The 20455-nt window shown below is 40.3% G+C and overlaps 1 protein-coding gene across 5 annotated transcripts in view; it reads right to left on the reverse strand.

The window, feature by feature from the left end:
• MLIP (muscular LMNA-interacting protein) overlaps positions 1–20455 on the reverse strand; it is a 135506-nt gene that overhangs the window by 49764 nt on the left and 65287 nt on the right. For 2 of the 5 annotated variants that reach the window (XM_014948938.1, XM_014948936.1), the window contains exons 3-5: positions 19092–19460; positions 8896–10524; positions 2419–2490 (exon numbers count right to left, since the gene is read on the reverse strand). In XM_014948938.1, the coding sequence (XP_014804424.1) occupies positions 2419–2490; positions 8896–10524; positions 19092–19460 (2070 nt within the window). The remainder of the gene's footprint in view (positions 1–2418; positions 2491–8895; positions 10525–19091; positions 19461–20455) is intronic. The other 3 variants (XM_014948937.1, XM_014948939.1, XM_014948940.1) reach the window with 3 other exon arrangements.

The raw sequence follows: 20455 nt of genomic DNA on the forward strand, positions 1-20455 counted from the left end.
TTCAATTGCATAGGTAAACACTTTTTTAGCACTTTAGGCAGATGATCTATTCCTAACCATGCATTCAGCTCAGTAATATCTGTGCCTTGTAGATATTACATGCCTGTCTGGCTTTCTGAAAAAAAAAACCACTCAAAAACTTCTTCACATAGCCATTATTTTAAAGTTAATAAAACATGAGGTAGTTAAAATCTTATTGACTTGAATCTCTCTCTTTTTAATCCAATGCTCAAAATGCATTACACAAAATGGCAGCAACATAAATACTGTCATCAAGCTATAATGTAGCACGAATTCCTTGTCAGTTCCCTCCCCAATATTTTTGAGAAGAATACTTGGATATTAGGGCTTGGTATGATGGGTCCTGTGTGTGCCATTGTGCATCTGTGCTTCCTTTAAGAGCCACACTCTAAATGCATGTCAGTTAATACAACAACACCAGCTTCGGAGCACTGTAATTAGCTGTTGGTACAGATCAACAGAAGATTATTATCTATAATTCCCAAGATGACAGAAAACATGTAGTCAGGGCAGGCTGAAATACATGGTTTACAAAGTAAATTAGTCAAAAGCCTCTCCCGAAGGCAAATCCTATAGCAGAAAATTGATTTCTTACTAGTTTTACATGACTGTGCTTTTGCTACTGAAGGATACACCAAGGCTAGCATTTTCAATAAAGCGGTGGATAACCAAAAGTCTATTTAAACACATATATCTTTTGAGTCATTACTTTTTCTGGCATTAGAGTATACAATTCAGTTTTATGTATCGAGGATAAGTAACATGCAGGTTGTGAGTCAATGCCCCAAACAGCATCAAAAGGGATCCCCTTTCTTCTGAAAAAGTGCAATCAGATGGCTGACATTAACCCACTAGGTCACATCAGGAGTGTGCTCTCAGAGTGAATACCCTGCTCAAAGTCACCTAGTCACCTTGGTTTGCAGAGTGGTGCTCTCTTAGAGTCCACAAACTGCATACCTTTCGATTAAGTCAACCATGAAGTGGCACTTTAGGAGTCCACCAAATGCATCCAGCCACTAAGAGGCACTCTGCCCAAACCAAACCCTCCCCAAATATATTCTGTGCAGGATCCCCTGCATCAGCTATTTGCCTCTACTGGGCCATTTCTATTGATCTGCATCACATGCTAAAGCAGACATAACTTCATTAGTGCATTCAAGATTTAAGTAAGGGAAGGAGCAGGTTTTATGAAAATGTTTTAAAAAATAATTCAAGATTAAAAGAACAGTGGAAAAGAAAGTAATGTCTCTTTTTGAAAAAAAAAATAATCTAATTTATAGCAGTTAATTGATAATTACTAGGTCACAATCAGTAATATTTCAAGGACAGAATTATCATCTTCAAAACTTTTACATATTTAAGTTCACTCTCTCCAATGTCTCTGGCTCTGCAAACTTCTAGTGAAATCAACTGAGCTATGTATATGAATACATATTTAAATGTCTAGTTAGGAATGCTTAATCTTACAGAAATTAATCAGAGGCTAAGTTCCTGAACTAGGTCCTGAATGGAAAGATTTTTCTGATAAAGCTATAAACTGGATGTCAAGGTGATTAAGCACGTCTTTAAACATAAAAGACATTTCGCTCATTGCTCATCATAGAAAATTTTTGTTAAACTTACTGGGCTACTCTTTTGTGCAAAAATAATTTGGGATTTTTTTTTTTTTAATAGACATTGGTGGATACATTGAACACTTCATGCAAAATTTGAATTTTAAATTGACTTCCAAAGTTACAAAAGTTGCATTATCTCAATAAGGACTATACAATCCAGCCTTTGTCGGCTGTGTCTTTGGTAGTAAATAAATGCGCTAAAGGCTGTTCTTTGGATCTATCATTTTACCCTGTAGAAAAAGGTTGTTACTCCAGACTACGTAGTGGGAAAGGACCCCTGGCTCATGCTAACTGTTGAAGTGCTCAGGGAAGTTGTCTGAGAAATGGTAGTTAAGGGAGGCCAGTGCAATGGCCAGGACCATTCTCACAGTTTAACAATACAGTGGGTCAAATTGGTGTATCTTGGGATGTTTATTAGTATAAGCATAGCCATTAAATAATGATTAACTGACCAAGACCTATGATTGGTGGGTCCCAGAACAGCAGTGCTCCAGGCACTTTCCAGTAACAAACCAGACTTTGGTTGACATCAATGGCAATTCCTTTAAGACACTTTTTTTTTTTTTTTTTTTTACAGTAAATGTATTTGCAGAATTTCAGATTAGTGAAGGCTTTGATCTTCAGTGGAAGGTGAAAAATGATTAGCCTTGTAATCCTGAGCAGTTAGTTCCCAGAGCTTAACATTCTTCAACGTACCCCACGGAAATGTCAGAACACGTGCATGAGGTCGAATGGTCTCAAATTTACAACGCAGTTCCCATGTCTTTGAGCAAACACTAACCTTCTGTTCCATGAGTAATGTGTTTGTAGGGATTGCTGCAAATGCCTTGTAGCTTGTCTTGATCTTGTACTGCTAAAAGGGTAAACCAGAAAGCAGGAGGAGCAGTAAAACAGGGTAGAAGAGGGAGAGGGAAGAGAGGGAAGAGAGGGGAAAGGTATGACAGAATGAAAGACAATTCCAGTTGTCCTGCAGACACGTTGAAAAAATACAATGCTTACGTATTACCCAGGAAAGCTATTTCTTAAAGAAAATCTAGTGGTTTTAATAAGATTTTAAAGGACTTTTTAAAGGACATCTCTCAGTTTTAGAAATGAAGTAGGACAAACTGAAATCCCTGTACCAGCTTATAACTTCCAAAGTGATTTTGACCACTTTCTGCTGACTACTGTCCTTAAATGAATATCAGGAGAGGCTGTGAGTTTTTCCAAATTTGCTTGTGGTTTGATATGATAATGCACAGCTACTTCTGTCAGTGCATACGCCTCAACAACTGCTGCTGTGTAGTGTAATCCTGAGGCTGTGAATTTTTCCAAATTTGCTTGTGGTTTGATATGATAATGCACAGCTACTTCTGTCAGTGCATACGCCTCAATAACTGCTGCTGTGTAGTGTAATCCTGGACCACTAAGTCAGAGAATTTTCTGTGATTGGCTTTAATGAGACTGATTAGGATCCTTAAATGCTGAATTACTTGCATGAGTGGATAGATCATTTAAGTTCTGTCACAGCTTTTCAGCTCCTGAATAAGTAATTCTACCACCCAAACAAATATTTCAGAAGTATAGGAACTTTCACACTCTAACCAAGCACACAGAACTGACAATCTAAACCATACAAAATGCACAGGTTGGGTACAAAAATTCTAAGATCAGCCTTAAAAATTATTCATTTTAAACGATTTATATTTTAGACTACATTAGCTTGCCCAGTTATGTTTAACTCTTTAGAAACCATACTTCCTACATTTTCTTTGCAATTATGGAGGTTGAATTCAGTAATTTTTAAATGATTGATGAGATTCTTCTATACTTGCATGAGTTCAAGAACTAGGATTCTTTATCACATGACTGCTGGAATTTACTTTTTTAACAATTAAGTAAGGATTCATTACATGGATCCCTTTTCAGCAACAATCTAATAAGAAATAAGAAATCCACATAATAATAGGGTTTTAAGTTATTGGCTGATTATTTTTCTAATAGTCACCCAGAAATAAAGTTACAGTTCAGATTTTTGAATGTTCTGCTGTCTGCAACAGTGACATGGATCCCTTTTCAGCAACAATCTAATAAGAAATCAGAAATCCACATAATAATAGTGTTTTAAGTTATTGGCTGATTATTTTTCTAATAGTCACCCAGTTCAGGTTTTTGAATGTTCTGCTGTCTGCAACAGTGAATACTGGTGATTATGAGATAACGGGCTGAGGAGCATGCTGTACTTTGGGTTGGATTTTTGTCACTTTTATTTATATCTAATAAAATTCTTGATGACAGCAGAGGGGCCAAAATTTTAATTCAGATAAGAGAAACTTATATCAGCCTTGAACCTCTCTTGAAATAAGACTAGGACACCAGTCTTTAATTCTTTCTCTGCATATTATGTTTCTTTCAACTTTACTCTTAGTCAGAAGTTGGAGACTGAATAGATATTCAGGAAGTCAATAATTGAATATATATTCTGACAAAGCAGATCAATGTAAATGTTGGAAAAGCACTGTTTTTTCCTTTTTTGAGGAGGAGTAGTAATTTATATGAGACTCAGTGATTCTAACTTGGATGTCTACCGTTTAGGTGCTTCAGTCAAAACTAATGCATTTTATAGTCACAGACATCTACAGAATAATTCATCTCATCCCAAAATAGGCACCTAGAAAGGTAAAATAAAATCATCCTGCAAATACAATGTATTCTCTTAATTAGTTATAATAGAATTGGCCAACTTTTGCATGGATATCTACAGTGATTCTAACTTGGATGTCTACCGTTTAGGTGCTTCAGTCAAAACTAATGCATTTTAGACACAGGCATCTACAGAATAATTCATCTCATCCCAAAATAGTCACAGACATCTACAGAATAATTCATCTCATCCCAAAATAGGCACCTAGAAAGGTAAAATAAAATCATCCTGCAAATACAATGTATTCTCTTAATTAGTTATAATAGAATTGGCCAACTTTTGCATGGATATCTAACTTCCAGACATCAAAAGTCATGTGAGTTGAATCCTGCCCTCTGAACATTTGAACAGCAACACTGCTATAAATGTATGTAGGATCATATATATATTTATGTATGTACAAATCTATATGCAGATAAAACATAAAATACTGCACACTGAAGTAAGATGGCAGACCAAAATTCCAAACATTAAAATTTGCATATCCACAAAATGTATCCTTGTTCACTTTTAAATTATATTCAATCAAGAAAATTATCTATTTAAACATGTATATGAAATGCAGTGTCTCCACTAGCCCATGGACTTTTACATATGATGAGATGGGTATCATATACGATGAGAATACTGTGACCATTTTCAAGTTAGTTTTACTGTTATATGAATTAAACAAAGACATATCAGAGTGGTAAAATGTAAAATATACTGCTTTAATGTGCTTCATCACTTGCAGATACCTGTGCACAATGTGCTATTGTCACAGTGTCTGAGATGAGGGCAAAGTCTTTAATTCAGTTTCTCATCTATATGAATATGTTTCTCAAGACATCGGTTTGCATTACTTAAAATTACTCTACAATGCCTAAATCCATTTAATAATCTGGTTCATAAGAACGTAGCAATATTTTTAAACAGCCATGGACAGTTAGGTCTGCTGGTCTGCATTGTGGTCCAGTCAGAAGGAAATTAACTCCAGTATCAAACTCAGGCAAATATCAGCCTGGGAAGTTTTGGGGAAAATGTCCTGATTTTCTTGCTCAAGTCATCACCTAGGGCACCCGCAGGGCATCGCAAAGTGTGCTAGATGCATACCTTTAAAGGTTTAAAATCAGTGATTAACCGTGAGAGTGCAGAGCTCCTCATCAGTAACCCTTCCTGCTTTGGGGTAGGTTTTACAGCTGCGCCGAGCTCCCTGTTGCTACAGTAAGTTTGTTCCCCAGCTCTTTTGGGGAGATGTACATGCATTCCTGTACTACATTCAACTAGCCTATGTAGGAATGGTAACCCATGAAACTAATTCCTGTACGACATTCAACTAGGAAAAATCAAAGCCTATGTAGGAATGGTAACCCATGAAACTACTGCAAAGAGTTTTCAAACAATAGCCTGCAGTTTTTATTCTAATCTATTCCTGTAGAACCAGCAATTTTATCTGTCTCCACTCCATCCAACTGTTCATTTTGCTACATTAGGTCCATGAGGACACTATCAAAGTGTTGACTGTTCATTAGGTCCATGAGGACACTATCAAAGTGTCTGCAAAGTCCAGGGAGATAGTTTTTGTGTCCTGTGATCACCTACAGTTCGCAGTTCACACTGATCTGTGGACTTACATTTATATTCACTTTCAAAAACAGTCATGTTTTTAAATCATTGGTGAACAAAGATAAATATATGAAGCATAGAAAAACACATGTGTTTATATATACAAATGCAAACAGTTAAATAAGTTAATAGGTGATTCTTTGGTTTGTGTGAATTGGTGCATGCATGTAAAAGCCCTCAATTAAAGAATCCTTTTTGCAGAATTACTTTGATATCACGCTAATGTAACACTTTGATGTGAATACTGAAAAGTACATCTAATGTCCAAATTCTGCTTTAATAGGTGTTGGTTTAATACGTGCCTTAATATTGCTTCAACCACTGTTGAAGCAACATTAAGGTTGAAAAATTTCACATGCCAAAGTCAAGCAGTTCTAGATCCTTGCTTTCCTTAATATTCATTTAGCACATTTATACATGCAAAAATTTTATCATGCATCAACAGTCATCAGAGGAAGCAACCTGCTTTTTTGTCTAGTTCTAAAAATGAGCTGATAAAGAGATCTAAACGCTGCTTAGGATGTTAGTCTTGTCTCTCCTCAATCTTTTCCTTTTTTCTCTGGAAATACACTGAGATTTGAGGCTGGAGTGTTACCAGAGAGCCCGGTTACCATTAGCACATCAGCAAAGTTCATTGAGCTATACCATAAACCAGGTATGGAAATAAATGAGAGCAGGAGGAAAAGGAGGTGTTGAACACACACTATTATTAACTGTAAATGAAGTTTCAGCCTTACATGTTAAATGCACAGGAGACCTTTCCTGCACTGAACACCCAGCTGCATTTAATTTAGAGATTTCAGACCTTCTGCATGCCCAGTGGAGCTGGCTTTGTCTGCATGACTAAAAATTGTGACAGACTAATGGTCCAAGTCTCTTAAATTGGTGGACGCTTTCCCCATCTCAAGGGGGTGGTGAGGCAGTTTCAAAAGTGCCACCGTATTGCACGATAAAGCAGGATTAGCAGGAAAAGGGACAGTAGGTGGGTGTAATGACCTCTGAAGGTATAAACCCAGGCAATAGCTCAGTGTCACAAGCAGAGAATGTCCTTACTGCCAGAGACTCTCACAGTGCTCATTGCTCTGACTGGCAGAAATTGCAACTGCTTTGCAATCTGCAGGCTCAGCCATGCCTTCCAGTTTTGTCTCAGGGCTTTTTTCTTGGAATTTCTACAATTTCATTTTGTGTTTCATTAAGTAATACTGACAGAGTGTAGCGACACTGTCCAGCTGTGCTTGGCACAATGGTTCCTCTTGGGTTGTTTGTTTTTAAAAGAACCATTCATGACAATTGCTACTTTGTGCTGATTTCAACCTCTCATTTCCAATTAACATTTTCCAAGCAGTTCAAGTCACCCCTGCCACGGCCAAGCTGCTAGGAACACATCTGACACAACTTGATCTGGCAGACCAGGCTGTGATTTTGTGCTGTGAACAAATAAATCAATAAACTATGATAGCCTTTCTGTGATGGGCAGAGCTCAGATATCAGCAAGAGGAGGCACAGAGTGCAAAGATAAGATAAAAGAGGCTGGAAAGCTTTCTGCGGCTCTGATGTTTTCTGCCACCAGCTCTTCCTTTTTGCATAGCAGTTCCTTTTGTTCTTACCTACCTGCTGCATGTTTTTTGATCACCTTTCCTTTTCTCCCCTTCCCGTTCTTGAGATTTATCTTGAGGTTGGTTTAAATCACGACTAGGTCCCCAAGCCCTCCTGCAGCTATTGCCATCTTTGCTTATTCTCACTCTGCCGGGGCTCTCCCGCCTTTGGGTGGATGACAAACAGCGGGAGTGTGGGTGATCTGTCAGCTGTGTGACTTTCATATTTGCAGTAGCCCATGTTGTAGGAAGCTTGGCCTTTTTAGTTTATTTGGTTGTTTTTTTCCCCTCAACTTCTGTCTGTACCAAAGAAAGGCAAGAAGCAGGAGACTATCCTTGTCTTTGGGAGTCGGCTGTCCCTGGACAGCCAGGTCACACCAATCAGGTTGAGCTGCTTCCAGCTCAGCCCTGCACCTACGACCACCACACTTCTATTACTTTCAGCGGGAATACATTGGGAGTCACATTAACATGGGGCGTATAGAACAGGCTCTATGGGTTATTTTTGACACACCAGTTTTTTAAGTGAGCTTCAAGGATAAGTGCACTAAATGTATGTCAGAACCACTGGACACAACTGGGGAGTCACGTTAACATGGGGCGTATGGAACAGGCTCTATGGGTTATTTTTGACACACCGGTTTTTTAAGTGAGCTTCAAGGATAAGTGCACTAAATGTATGTCAGAACCACTGGACACAAATCCATCTTCAGTAGTATCTCCTCCCACTTACGAATAAAGTATTTTATTTTTATGCTAAAGGATTCCTACAGACACTTACCCCCATAATTTTTTTTTTTTTTTTTTTTTTTACACCGGTTTTTTAAGTGAGCTTCAAGGATAAGTGCACTAAATGTATATCAGAACCACTGGACACAAATCCATCTTCAGTAGTATCTCCTCCCACTTACGAATAAAGTATTTTATTTTTATGCTAAAGGATTCCTACAGACACTTCCCCCCATAATTTTTTTTAATTTTTTTTTTGTGAGGGTGGTGAGGCACTGGAACAGGTTGCCCAGAGAAGCTGTGGCTGCCCCATCCCTGGAGGGGTTCAAGGCCAGGCTGGATGGGGCTTGGAGCAACCTGGTCTGGTGGGAGGTGTCCCTGCCCAGGGCAGGGGGGTTAGAACTGGGTGGTCTTTAAGGCCCTTTAACTCTAACCATTCTATGATTCTATGATAATACAGAACACACTGCTAGCAATTTGATATGGCAGGATTTAGTCTTTGCTATCTTTGCTACCAATACAAAACCAGTTCCTTTTAAAACATTTTTTCCACAGCTCATCTATTTCACTAGCATTGTGCCACACGGATGTGATTTCTCCCACAGGGACAAAGAACTGTTAGAAAATAAGCATGCACCAAGAGTACCTTGGGTTTGATGTTTTCATGGTCAGGAGGCAGGGAAAAAGATTGTGGTGAAGTCAGCTCTCTGGGTCTTGCTGGCAGTGTGCCTGGTGACTTGTCTGAGACAGGAGATCTGCACTTTAACACTGGTGAGGTGGCAGATTGCTCAGGTCTTGGGGAGGAGGAATTAGATCTGTAATTTGTGTGCACCAATGAAGAATTGACCTGCAGTGGATGGGAATTAATATTACCAGTTTGTGAAACTGGTGGAGTAGAATGGGGCCGTGAGAGAGAGCTCTGCTTTGAGGCACTTGAAGGGGTAGTAGTCGAGGCACTCGTCTCCTGAACGGAAGTTTGGGATAAATCTGATTTAGACCTAGAAGCTGAATGCAAAAGACTTGGGGAAGGAGATGAGTGTTTTTCTAGGGTGGAGGAGAATCTGCCACTCAGGCTGGCAGAAGAAAGCAAAGGATATGACCGGCAGGTAAAGATGGGTGAGTAAGTGTGCACTCTCTGAGACTTCTGAGGTGCTCGGGACCTGGAGGCAGCAGAGCACAGCCCTTCTGGAGAAGGAGAGGTAGGGTGTGCAAGGGAAGAGAGTGCTGGGGGACAAGGAGGAGGCCGACTAGACTGCAAATCTGGAGAGGCAACTGATGTTCTATGTGAGGAGACGGAGGATGACAGAGGACTTTGGGAGTCTGGAGAAAGCGTTCTGATTGGAAGGTACTTTCTAGGAGAAAGGGACCTCGCTCTAGGAGTGGGATGAGGCTTGGAGGGTAAAAGCAGATGCTGAGTCCATTCTGAAAGCCAATATTCCTCTGTGCTGGGAGAATCTGGCCTTATTGGAGGGCTTGAAACAGATTTCTTGGGGGTTGGGGGGGTTGTTTTTGACTTTTGATCTATTGCGAGTGTTGAGGATCCAAGGGAGCTAGGAGAAAACGTGGGACAAGAAGCAGGGGAAAGTGGTCTCCGCTGAGAAGAGCCTGATCTCAAAATAGCAGTTAAGAGAGTCAGTCGGGTTGGCAGAGGGGATCTGACTCCTGACTTTGCTAAACTTCCTCTAGACGACGTTAGTGTGCAAGGCTCATTTATGCTACATATGGTCGAAGAGGAGCCGTAAAGAGAGGGTGGAGACAAAGGTTTAGGGCTAGGAGATAATGAATGTGTTATTATATGTACAGGGACAGGAGATAAAGCTTTCAATCTTTTGGAAGAACTGGGGGATAAAGGCTGAGCTGCAGATCCTTGAATTTCAGCTGAACGTGGAGGATCGGGGGAAAGACTTGGGCTTTTTGCTGGAGCGGAGGATGTGGCAAAGTCTCCCATTTTGCAAGCACAGAGAGGGGTGTAGAGACTTGGTGTTTGTAGGTTATCACACAATCGAGGAGTGGGGTAACAACTACTTGATGCAGAAAAGGATATTTTAGACATGGAGGGGGGTGAACTATGGGAAGCAGACTCAAAGTAGAGAGATGAATCTTGTTTAGAAAACCCGGTTGCTGACTGCCACTTGTTACAGGCGTCTTCCAGCGAAGAGGCTTGATTCAGGTTAACCATGGCACCACACACTACTTTCTGATTAGTTGGAGAAATTAAGTGGACAGCAGGTGTTTTAGAGGAAAGATGATCAGAGGTGGAAAAAGTAGAAATTAACTGGAGAAAAAAGAAAAACAGAAATGTTAATATAGGTGGAATCTGTGAAACTGTTAAGCACCCCACATTTCAGTCCTGTGGTCATGCATATAGTGTTTCCATTAGTACTGCTCTGTGGGTTAAAAGGGCTGTCTTTAACTGGGGGGTACAGCCTGATAGATACAGCTCTCAGGGGAGCTGACTGAGTGCAGATAACTTATGTTTTACTTTATTTTTATGAGACCTCAGTTATGTTGACATAAACGAGGTTCAAGGCTACTGTATTTGTCATTTTAGGTAAAACTCAAGACAGTTGTGCCATCAGTGCCCAGAATCATGTGATGACATTCACATTGTATAAACACCACAGAAAGTGAGAAAATTGCAATATTATCTCATCTCACTCTACCAGCTCACTGGAAAGTAGCCTTTCTGTAAATGAGATTCAAGTCAAGTACTCATTTTTTCTCATTCAGTAAACAACATCTTCTGCAGCACTGTGATATCAGAACAAGAAATTTTCTCAGAACTACTTAAATCAGACATCCAGATTGTTTTTCACTTTTCTTGTCATTCACAGAGCAGTGCATTTGACAGTTTGCAGGCATATAAGAGTCCTTATCCCCTTTTCCACAGTCTTACAATACACTAATAAAACAGTAATGAGCTCTTTCATGAGTGCCTTTTTTTCTTAGGTCTATTCTAATTAGGATTTGTCAAAACTAATTAGAGCACACAAGTATATTATCAACCTTTTATACAGTTTTATGCTTCTAAAGAAAGAAATTCTCTCAAAATCTTCCAAGTTATTATAATGGTGAAATTAAAAACCGAGGTATACACAATATGAATAAAACATATCAGTATGAAATAGTGAGCTAAGTCAACTGTAAAATCAAAAGGCTACAAATTATCACCTAACTTTTGACTGGGCGACTTGAAAGCAAGGAAATTTACTCTAATCCCTGCAAACTTCATATAAGAACACCTATTTATCTACTGTTTGATACTCTTAAAGGATTATACAATTCTATAAAAGGAAATTAGACCATTCAGTTTCTACATATACAATGTACACATCTGTGGCTCGGCTTATGAATTATATTTTTAATACAAATGTCTTTCCCACAGGAGAGAGGAATTATTATGATTATTATTGTTATGTCATATAGTATTGATACATCACAAAACAAAAATAAGAACAAATCAAGTAATTTTCAAGTGAGAGCACACACTGGAAAAAGCTGTGACAGAAGAGCAAGACTTAGAGGTTTCTAAGGGCTAAACTATACCTAAAAAGCTAAATATGGGCTAAATATGCTCATCAGAAACCTATTAGTCCTTATAACTTAAAATAAGTGAGCTCTTCCTGCTAAATTATACCGTATAAATAACAAAACCCGTAAACTGAAGACACTTCCTGTATAAGATTCCTTCAGAAAAGCCAAGGCAATGCCTTGATTTATAAAAAACAATCAGAATGCCTTTACAACCCTACTAACTTCCCCTTATTTTATACATGTGTTAAAGTATCCCATTTTGAATTAGGAAGCCAATGGATGTATACAAGGAAACTACTGGAATACAAAAATTAATATTCATTATATCATCGTACCGTATATTCTACTGGATTAAGAAATTTACTCTTGTTGAAAAAGCTGCTAATTAAGAACAAGAAAAAATAGTGTAAATTGAGAGTAATTTACAGATATTTAAGTATTATGAAAAATTATTATTAAATATGTCATGAAATATAAAATTATTTATCAAGTTAAAAAGCAGCATGGTAATACATCTGATAATTTGGAGCAGCCTCCTGAATTTAATAATGAGTTCTGAAGTCGATCAACTACCAAGACAAAACTGGAGAATGAAATCTCTATATTTCAAAACAGAATAGATAAATTTCCCTTTACAAAGACAATGGATTAAAAGAAAATGAGGAATGAATATGAAACTTCATAATGAAAGAGTAGGATGTGCAATGACTTCTAATTAGTTAAAACTTAATAAGAAAGATTTATAAGAAGCTAGGAAAATATTCACGGTAGCAGATGATAAATACGCTCCTGCAAGTGTGATAAAGATATTTTGCAGTAGTCTTCTTCCAGTTTGAACACCACTGAACATTTATGGGCTGAGCTAATTGAGCCATTATTCAAGTCTTCTGAAAAGATTTTGCTATTGTGTTACACTGTAACACAATACATCTATAGATGGTCACCCTCTAATTTACAGGATTTGAGAATTATAATCAAAGATGGTTGGAAATGACTTCTTGAGGTTATCTAGTTCAGCCTCCTACTCAAGGCAGGGCTCTCACCAACACCAGGGGCTCATGTCAGCTGTGGCCGTGTCTCACCAAGTCTCTAAAGCCTTAACGGAGATGGCTCCAGCACCTCCTGGGCAGCCCATGTCAGTGCTGCACCACAACCCAGTGAGGAAGCTTCTCCGGACACCCAGCTGGGACCCTCCCATGCTTCAGTTTGTGGCCACTGCTGTCTCACATGCTACTGCAGAGAAGAGTTTGGCTCTCTCATCTCTGTAACTGCCCTTCAAGTAGTTGTGGTCTGTTCCTAGGCTCCTCCTTGACTACTTCTTGGTGTGAGTCAACAAAGCCAGCTCCCTCAGCCTCAGCTTAGATGTGTTCTAGGCACCTTTATAGCTTTGTGCCAGACCTCCATTCCCTTCTTCACATGTTTTATGAATTTGGGAGTGAGTTGCCACCAAACTGAGCATGGTTTTACGGGTGCATGGTTTTTATGCTGTCAGTAGGTGAGATATAATTACTTCCTTCGATCAGTGGAAAATTTTTGACCTTTTTTTTCTGCTCAGTTTCTCTACTGGTTTAAAACACTTCTGTAGTTGTACTGGATTAGTGCAGAGGAAGCGAGTGACTGAAGCGGGTTTGTGTTCCTTTGGTTTGTAATTCAACTGCAAGCCATTTTCTCTTCTCAGGAGCACCTCAGATATGCATTTCCTAAGAATGTATAAAGAAAGTTGAAATAGGTGGCAAGGTTACCTTAGCACAAAGGGATCAATGAACTACAAAAAGATCTTGATGCTGCGTAGATGATGATCCCAGACATATCAAAGAGGTCATAGTCTTAGTATTGAGCCTTGCCCAGGAGACCTTCAGCACGTTTGAAACGGCAGAGCTAAGCTGAACACAAGGCAAGTGGTCTTTGGTGAGATCACATTGTTTTGGAAGGGCACAAAAAATGTGGTTACTTATACCAGCAAGGCCCTGAGAGATGTGCTGGTCAAAGAGGAAAAGTGAAAGAGTGTAACAGACGACAGTGTAAAAGTCGTGTCTGAGAGAAGATATGGCTTGATGCAGGCCTGGTCCTGGGGCCAGTTAACCATGCTTTGAACTCAGTAGAATTTGATTATAGATAGGAAAGAATAAAGTAAATTCCCTACCAAGCTTACAACCTTGAGAATCTTTTATGGTTTCAGCTGGAATGGAATTAACTTTCTTTCTAGCAGCTGGTATGTTTTAGATTTGGGATGAAGATAGTATTGGTAAAACACTGGTGTTTTCAGTTGTTGCTAAGCAATCGAGGCCTTTTCTGCTCCTCACACTGCACCTCCAGCAAGTAGACTGGGAAGGCACTAAAGCTGGGAGGAGACACAGCTGGGACAGCTGACCCCAACTGACCAAAGGAATGTTCCATACCTTATGACATCATGCTCAGTCTATAAAGCTGGGAGAAGAAGAAGGAAGGGGGGAGGATGTCCGGAGTGATGGTGTTTGTCTTGCCCAGTAACCATGATGCATGATGGAGCCCTGCTTTCCTAGAGATGGATGAACTCCTGCCTGCCCATGGGAAGTAGTGAACGAATTCCTTGCTTTGCTTTGCTTGTGTACATGGCTTTTGCTGTACTTTTTAAACTGCCTTTATCTCAACCCATGAGTTTTCTCACTTTTACTCTTCTAATTATGGGGTTAAAGCACAACAGAAGAGAGAGTCAGAAAGAAGCACTTGGAGACTGGAAAACTTGTCAAAATCTCTGGAGGAAGCACAGTAAATCAGACTGTGAGCTGAGACCCACTTTATATAGATGCCATTCAGAACAGTCCTGCATTCTTCCCGGCGATGGCAAGGAGTTTGTAGGGGCTTTTGAGTGATTTGTCTGGGAAAGTCAGATCAGGTGACATGCACTGGGCAGAAGAATGTCACATGACTTTGATCCCCCACAGTGAGTCAAGAAGTTTCTCCAAGCGGAGTTCGTGTCTTGGTATTCAGGGGAGCAGATATCCTGCTCACTAAAAGAGTAAACTACCAAGGGCAGGAGTCAGTTTGCCTCTCTCTTGAATGGATAGACTCTCTTTAACATTAAAAAAAAAAAAAAAAAAAAAAAAAAAAAGGATTTGAGAATTATAATCAAAGATGGTTGGAAATGACTTCTTGAGGTTATCTAGTTCAGCCTCCTACTCAAGGCAGGGCTCTCACCAACACCAGGGGCTCATGTCAGCTGTGGCCGTGTCTCACCAAGTCTCTAAAGCCTTAACGGAGATGGCTCCAGCACCTCCTGGGCAGCCCATGTCAGTGCTGCACCACAACCCAGTGAGGAAGCTTCTCCGGACACCCAGCTGGGACCCTCCCATGCTTCAGTTTGTGGCCACTGCTGTCTCACATGCTACTGCAGAGAAGAGTTTGGCTCTCTCATCTCTGTAACTGCCCTTCAAGTAGTTGTGGTCTGTTCCTAGGCTCCTCCTTGACTACTTCTTGGTGTGAGTCAACAAAGCCAGCTCCCTCAGCCTCAGCTTAGATGTGTTCTAGGCACCTTTATAGCTTTGTGCCAGACCTCCATTCCCTTCTTCACATGTTTTATGAATTTGGGAGTGAGTTGCCACCAAACTGAGCATGGTTTTACGGGTGCATGGTTTTTATGCTGTCAGTAGGTGAGATATAATTACTTCCTTCGATCAGTGGAAAATTTTTGACCTTTTTTTTCTGCTCAGTTTCTCTACTGGTTTAAAACACTTCTGTAGTTGTACTGGATTAGTGCAGAGGAAGCGAGTGACTGAAGCGGGTTTGTGTTCCTTTGGTTTGTAATTCAACTGCAAGCCATTTTCTCTTCTCAGGAGCACCTCAGATATGCATTTCCTAAGAATGTATAAAGAAAGTTGAAATAGGTGGCAAGGTTACCTTAGCACAAAGGGATCAATGAACTACAAAAAGATCTTGATGCTGCGTAGATGATGATCCCAGACATATCAAAGAGGTCATAGTCTTAGTATTGAGCCTTGCCCAGGAGACCTTCAGCACGTTTGAAACGGCAGAGCTAAGCTGAACACAAGGCAAGTGGTCTTTGGTGAGATCACATTGTTTTGGAAGGGCACAAAAAATGTGGTTACTTATACCAGCAAGGCCCTGAGAGATGTGCTGGTCAAAGAGGAAAAGTGAAAGAGTGTAACAGACGACAGTGTAAAAGTCGTGTCTGAGAGAAGATATGGCTTGATGCAGGCCTGGTCCTGGGGCCAGTTAACCATGCTTTGAACTCAGTAGAATTTGATTATAGATAGGAAAGAATAAAGTAAATTCCCTACCAAGCTTACAACCTTGAGAATCTTTTATGGTTTCAGCTGGAATGGAATTAACTTTCTTTCTAGCAGCTGGTATGTTTTAGATTTGGGATGAAGATAGTATTGGTAAAACACTGGTGTTTTCAGTTGTTGCTAAGCAATCGAGGCCTTTTCTGCTCCTCACACTGCACCTCCAGCAAGTAGACTGGGAAGGCACTAAAGCTGGGAGGAGACACAGCTGGGACAGCTGACCCCAACTGACCAAAGGAATGTTCCATACCTTATGACATCATGCTCAGTCTATAAAGCTGGGAGAAGAAGAAGGAAGGGGGGAGGATGTCCGGAGTGATGGTGTTTGTCTTGCCCAGTAACCATGATGCATGATGGAGCCCTGCTTTCCTAGAGATGGATGAACTCCTGCCTGCCCATGGGAAGTAGTGAACGAATTCCTTGCTTTGCTTTGCTTGTGTACATGGCTTTTGCTGTACTTTTTAAACTGCCTTTATCTCAACCCATGAGTTTTCTCACTTTTACTCTTCTAATTATGGGGTTAAAGCACAACAGAAGAGAGAGTCAGAAAGAAGCACTTGGAGACTGGAAAACTTGTCAAAATCTCTGGAGGAAGCACAGTAAATCAGACTGTGAGCTGAGACCCACTTTATATAGATGCCATTCAGAACAGTCCTGCATTCTTCCCGGCGATGGCAAGGAGTTTGTAGGGGCTTTTGAGTGATTTGTCTGGGAAAGTCAGATCAGGTGACATGCACTGGGCAGAAGAATGTCACATGACTTTGATCCCCCACAGTGAGTCAAGAAGTTTCTCCAAGCGGAGTTCGTGTCTTGGTATTCAGGGGAGCAGATATCCTGCTCACTAAAAGAGTAAACTACCAAGGGCAGGAGTCAGTTTGCCTCTCTCTTGAATGGATAGACTCTCTTTAACATTAAAAAAAAAAAAAAAAAAAACAAAAAACAAACCAAAAAAACCCCACAATTCATTAACAGTAAACTATCACCAAAAAATTTCCAAGTATGAGCAGAATAACAGATTATTTTTGTCAGGTTTTGAATAGTGTGGTATTTTCCAACGTCAGTCGGGAGCTTTACACCTCAAAGAACAACAGAAGCTTCTGGTTTTTTCAAGGCTTTTCTTTTTTTCTTTCATTTAAACAAAGTCAGAAATGAATGAAGCTGTAGGAGCTCTCTGACTCAGAGTAATCCCCTGTATGAAACAATGTTCCCCAATGCTGGCCCTTGTTTTTCTTACCTCTGACAGGAAATCCATAGTCTAATTATGCTTTTAAATGAACATAATGTTATATGCAATAACTCTTAAGTGGGACAGATACTGGCCTTATAAATCCAAGAACCAATAAGGTAGCCCCTATATGGAATCCTTTGTACAAAGGAAATCTATCAGCAGATAAATAATACATCCATGTAATCTTTTCGTAATTTTCCTTCTTTTCTGAACAGATAATACTTCATTAGATAGTAAGCCAGAAAGACTGATGCCTAAAGAAACACCAAAGAAGAATTGGAACATAAGTGAAAAGTAGCTTAGTAAAAACATCCTCTTCTTATGAAGTGATAGGGACAGCTAGAGATATTTAGAAAAATGAAGAAGGAGGAAGTACTTACAGTCTTGAAAATTTGTAATCTAAGAATAATGGTTAGCTATGCATTGCCTATATTACATACTACCTCTCTTCACATTCAGATGAAGAATTAGTACAGTTAGGCTTTAATTCCTTGTTCTGTGCAACCTGTATTTTCTGTCACTTTACCAGGCAAATCCCTATTTACTTGTCAAGTCATCAAAAGCTTAAGAAAGCTACAGCAAGTAAGTTTTTCTGTATTGTCTTACAAAAAATCCACCCAATTTCTGTAACAGCTTTTAAAGAAACCACCCAAGTAAGCCTTGCAGAATCTGCATACTGAAGATTCTTGAAGTAAATTAGTATTTCTCTAGGACAATTATTCTTTTATAGGGTGCTTACTCTACATTGGTTTGCCTACACCTTTAGACCTTCTTCAGGTAAAATTCTCGCTGACTTCACTGGGAATTTCTTGGAAGAAATGAATATTTCATAATGCTGTGAATCTCAAACCAGAGTGGATTTCTTATTCACAATTTCCTCAATCGAAAATTGACACTGAGTTTGATGAAAAATTGAGTAGCACAAGTATTTTAACACAAGATAGGAAGTCCTACTCATTTTCAGAGACAAAGTAGCCATGCTTAACAATTTTAAGAAAAAAATATTGATGAAGAACTGCATTTTCAACTGAAGGAAACCCTGTCGAGGTCAAAGGAAATGTCCAAATTTATTCCATGACAGAAGGATGTTGCTATTATGCTAAAGGTAGAGTTTTCCCCTCATGTACACCCTTGAAAACTATCAGTGCTCTTTCAAAGATGAGAGACATTAATTTTTCATGCAGTTAATCAGATTGATGCATTTTGAAAATGAAACATTTCAAAGACCCTTCTTTGAATTCTCCCAGTGACAATTTAAAATATTAATAAACCAATAAATGTGCCCTATAAATTTTACCATAAAACAGACCTTTCATCATCATTAGTTCTTTACACCTGTGCAAAGGCAGTGCTAACTAACAATCAGAATAATAAGATTTTTTACAGCCTCTTTAGGCTGTAAAGGGCTGCAGCGGGTCCTGAGGAAAAAAAAAAAACAACTGATGTTACTAATTTAGAAGATCTACAGGCTCCATTGATTTCTACGACCTTAGCCAATTTAGACTAGGTAGGAATCTAACACCTTCAGATTAACTTGCTGTCATGATGAGCTGCTTTTAAAGGAAAGAACAATAGATTTGCATTACCTGCTCCACCTATACCCCAGAGCCATTAGGGAGAGGCAGCAAGTCAGAAGGGTTGGGAAAACTCCTTGGGGTCCAAACGTTACAGGAACGGCCAACAAAAATGCTAATTAAAGAATAAATTGGCCAAGCTGCTTTATAAACTGACTCTATGACCATGTCCTGAAAGCTTTAGAAAGTGAAGGTCAGCTCTAGAGTCTAAAAAGCAGGTTACCTGGTGTTTTTGTGGATCAGCAGCACTGTGGGAAAGCCCAGCACCGGGAACGTGCCCATCACCAGTGGGTTTCCCTGCCCCAGGGCCAGGGGAAACATGAGTCGTGGCCAGCAGCTGAGCACTGATGGGACCGTAGCCATTGGAAGGCCGATGGACATCATTCGAGGCAGCAGCTATTTCATCTTCATCACCGGAGTCCGTAATCAGGATAAACTCAGCCTTAAAAAGGTCATTCTCCTGCATTTCTCCTTTGCTCGAGTTACGCCCCGGAGAACAGAAGGCCGTTTGGGTGCTGTCTGTATGGATGGAGGACACACGATCTTCTCTGGCCCCGCTCTTTAGGGCCAGTTCATCAGAGGCTGCGTTAGGCTGCAAAAGAGAGGAGGAAAAAGCCCCCAGTTAGCTGCATTTCATTTGCGTTCCCCAAAATGCAAAGCAATTTTGGCTCGCGGCGGTGGCGGGCGCTGCGCTACCAGAAGCGCAGAGGGCGAATGAAGAGTTTGGGCACCAGCACCCAGCAGAAACCAACTCTCCAGGGAGCCCCCCGCCTCCAGCCCCCCCAGCTGATGCTTCAGGGTCTGCCCTCCCAGCAACTCGCTGAGCAACAGGGGACTCTGAGCACAAGGACGGCCCGAGCCTGGGGCCGGTACGGAAGAGGAGGGTGCAGTGGAGCCGAATGAGCTGTCAGACCAGACTAGGCCGGACATGGTGGGAAGGCATCCCCACTGCGGGATCCACGGGAGCGGACAATGCTCCTCAGAGGAGCCTGACAGACAAATCTGGGACAAAACCTATACATATTAATGAAGAAACAAAGGCCTTTAAGAGAGGGCATTCTCTGAAGGGAGCGAGCGAAGAATCTGAGGTCAGAGAGGTTTTACTGTATGTTCAAGCCTCTCGGCACAGACCACAATTGTTCTTCATATTTTCTGCGCTTTCCACTTCCAGTATAAGACTTCTCAAGCACGCTTTTGGATGAGAGCAGGAGGAGTGCAAGCTGGGCGTACAACACGTACATCACCCAATCATTCCATACGGTATTTCTCTTGAAGGAGGAATGAGGAAAAGAGTGGAATTATTGCATACTGCAAGAAATAGCCTGTAGATGGGGTTCATATTTGAATCCTGCTTGAGGAATACAGTCATGATAAATTTCCACTGGCAGCTCTTAATTCCCCGGAGCTCAGTTCTTTAAAAAATATTGGACCGTAAAGGGGGATATCACCAGAATGAGTTTGGAGGTGTTATATTCATTATCTGATGTTGGTTGTTTTTGTTTTTTTTTTAACGTTGTTTGGGTTCTAGACATTTTAGAAAAAGGAGTAACCAGTGCGATGAAAGCCTCAGTTCTGCACCAGCTACCA

The sequence above is a fragment of the Calidris pugnax genome, unplaced genomic scaffold (assembly GCF_001431845.1).
Source record: "Calidris pugnax isolate Ruff unplaced genomic scaffold, ASM143184v1 scaffold141, whole genome shotgun sequence".
Taxonomy (NCBI): domain Eukaryota; kingdom Metazoa; phylum Chordata; class Aves; order Charadriiformes; family Scolopacidae; genus Calidris; species Calidris pugnax.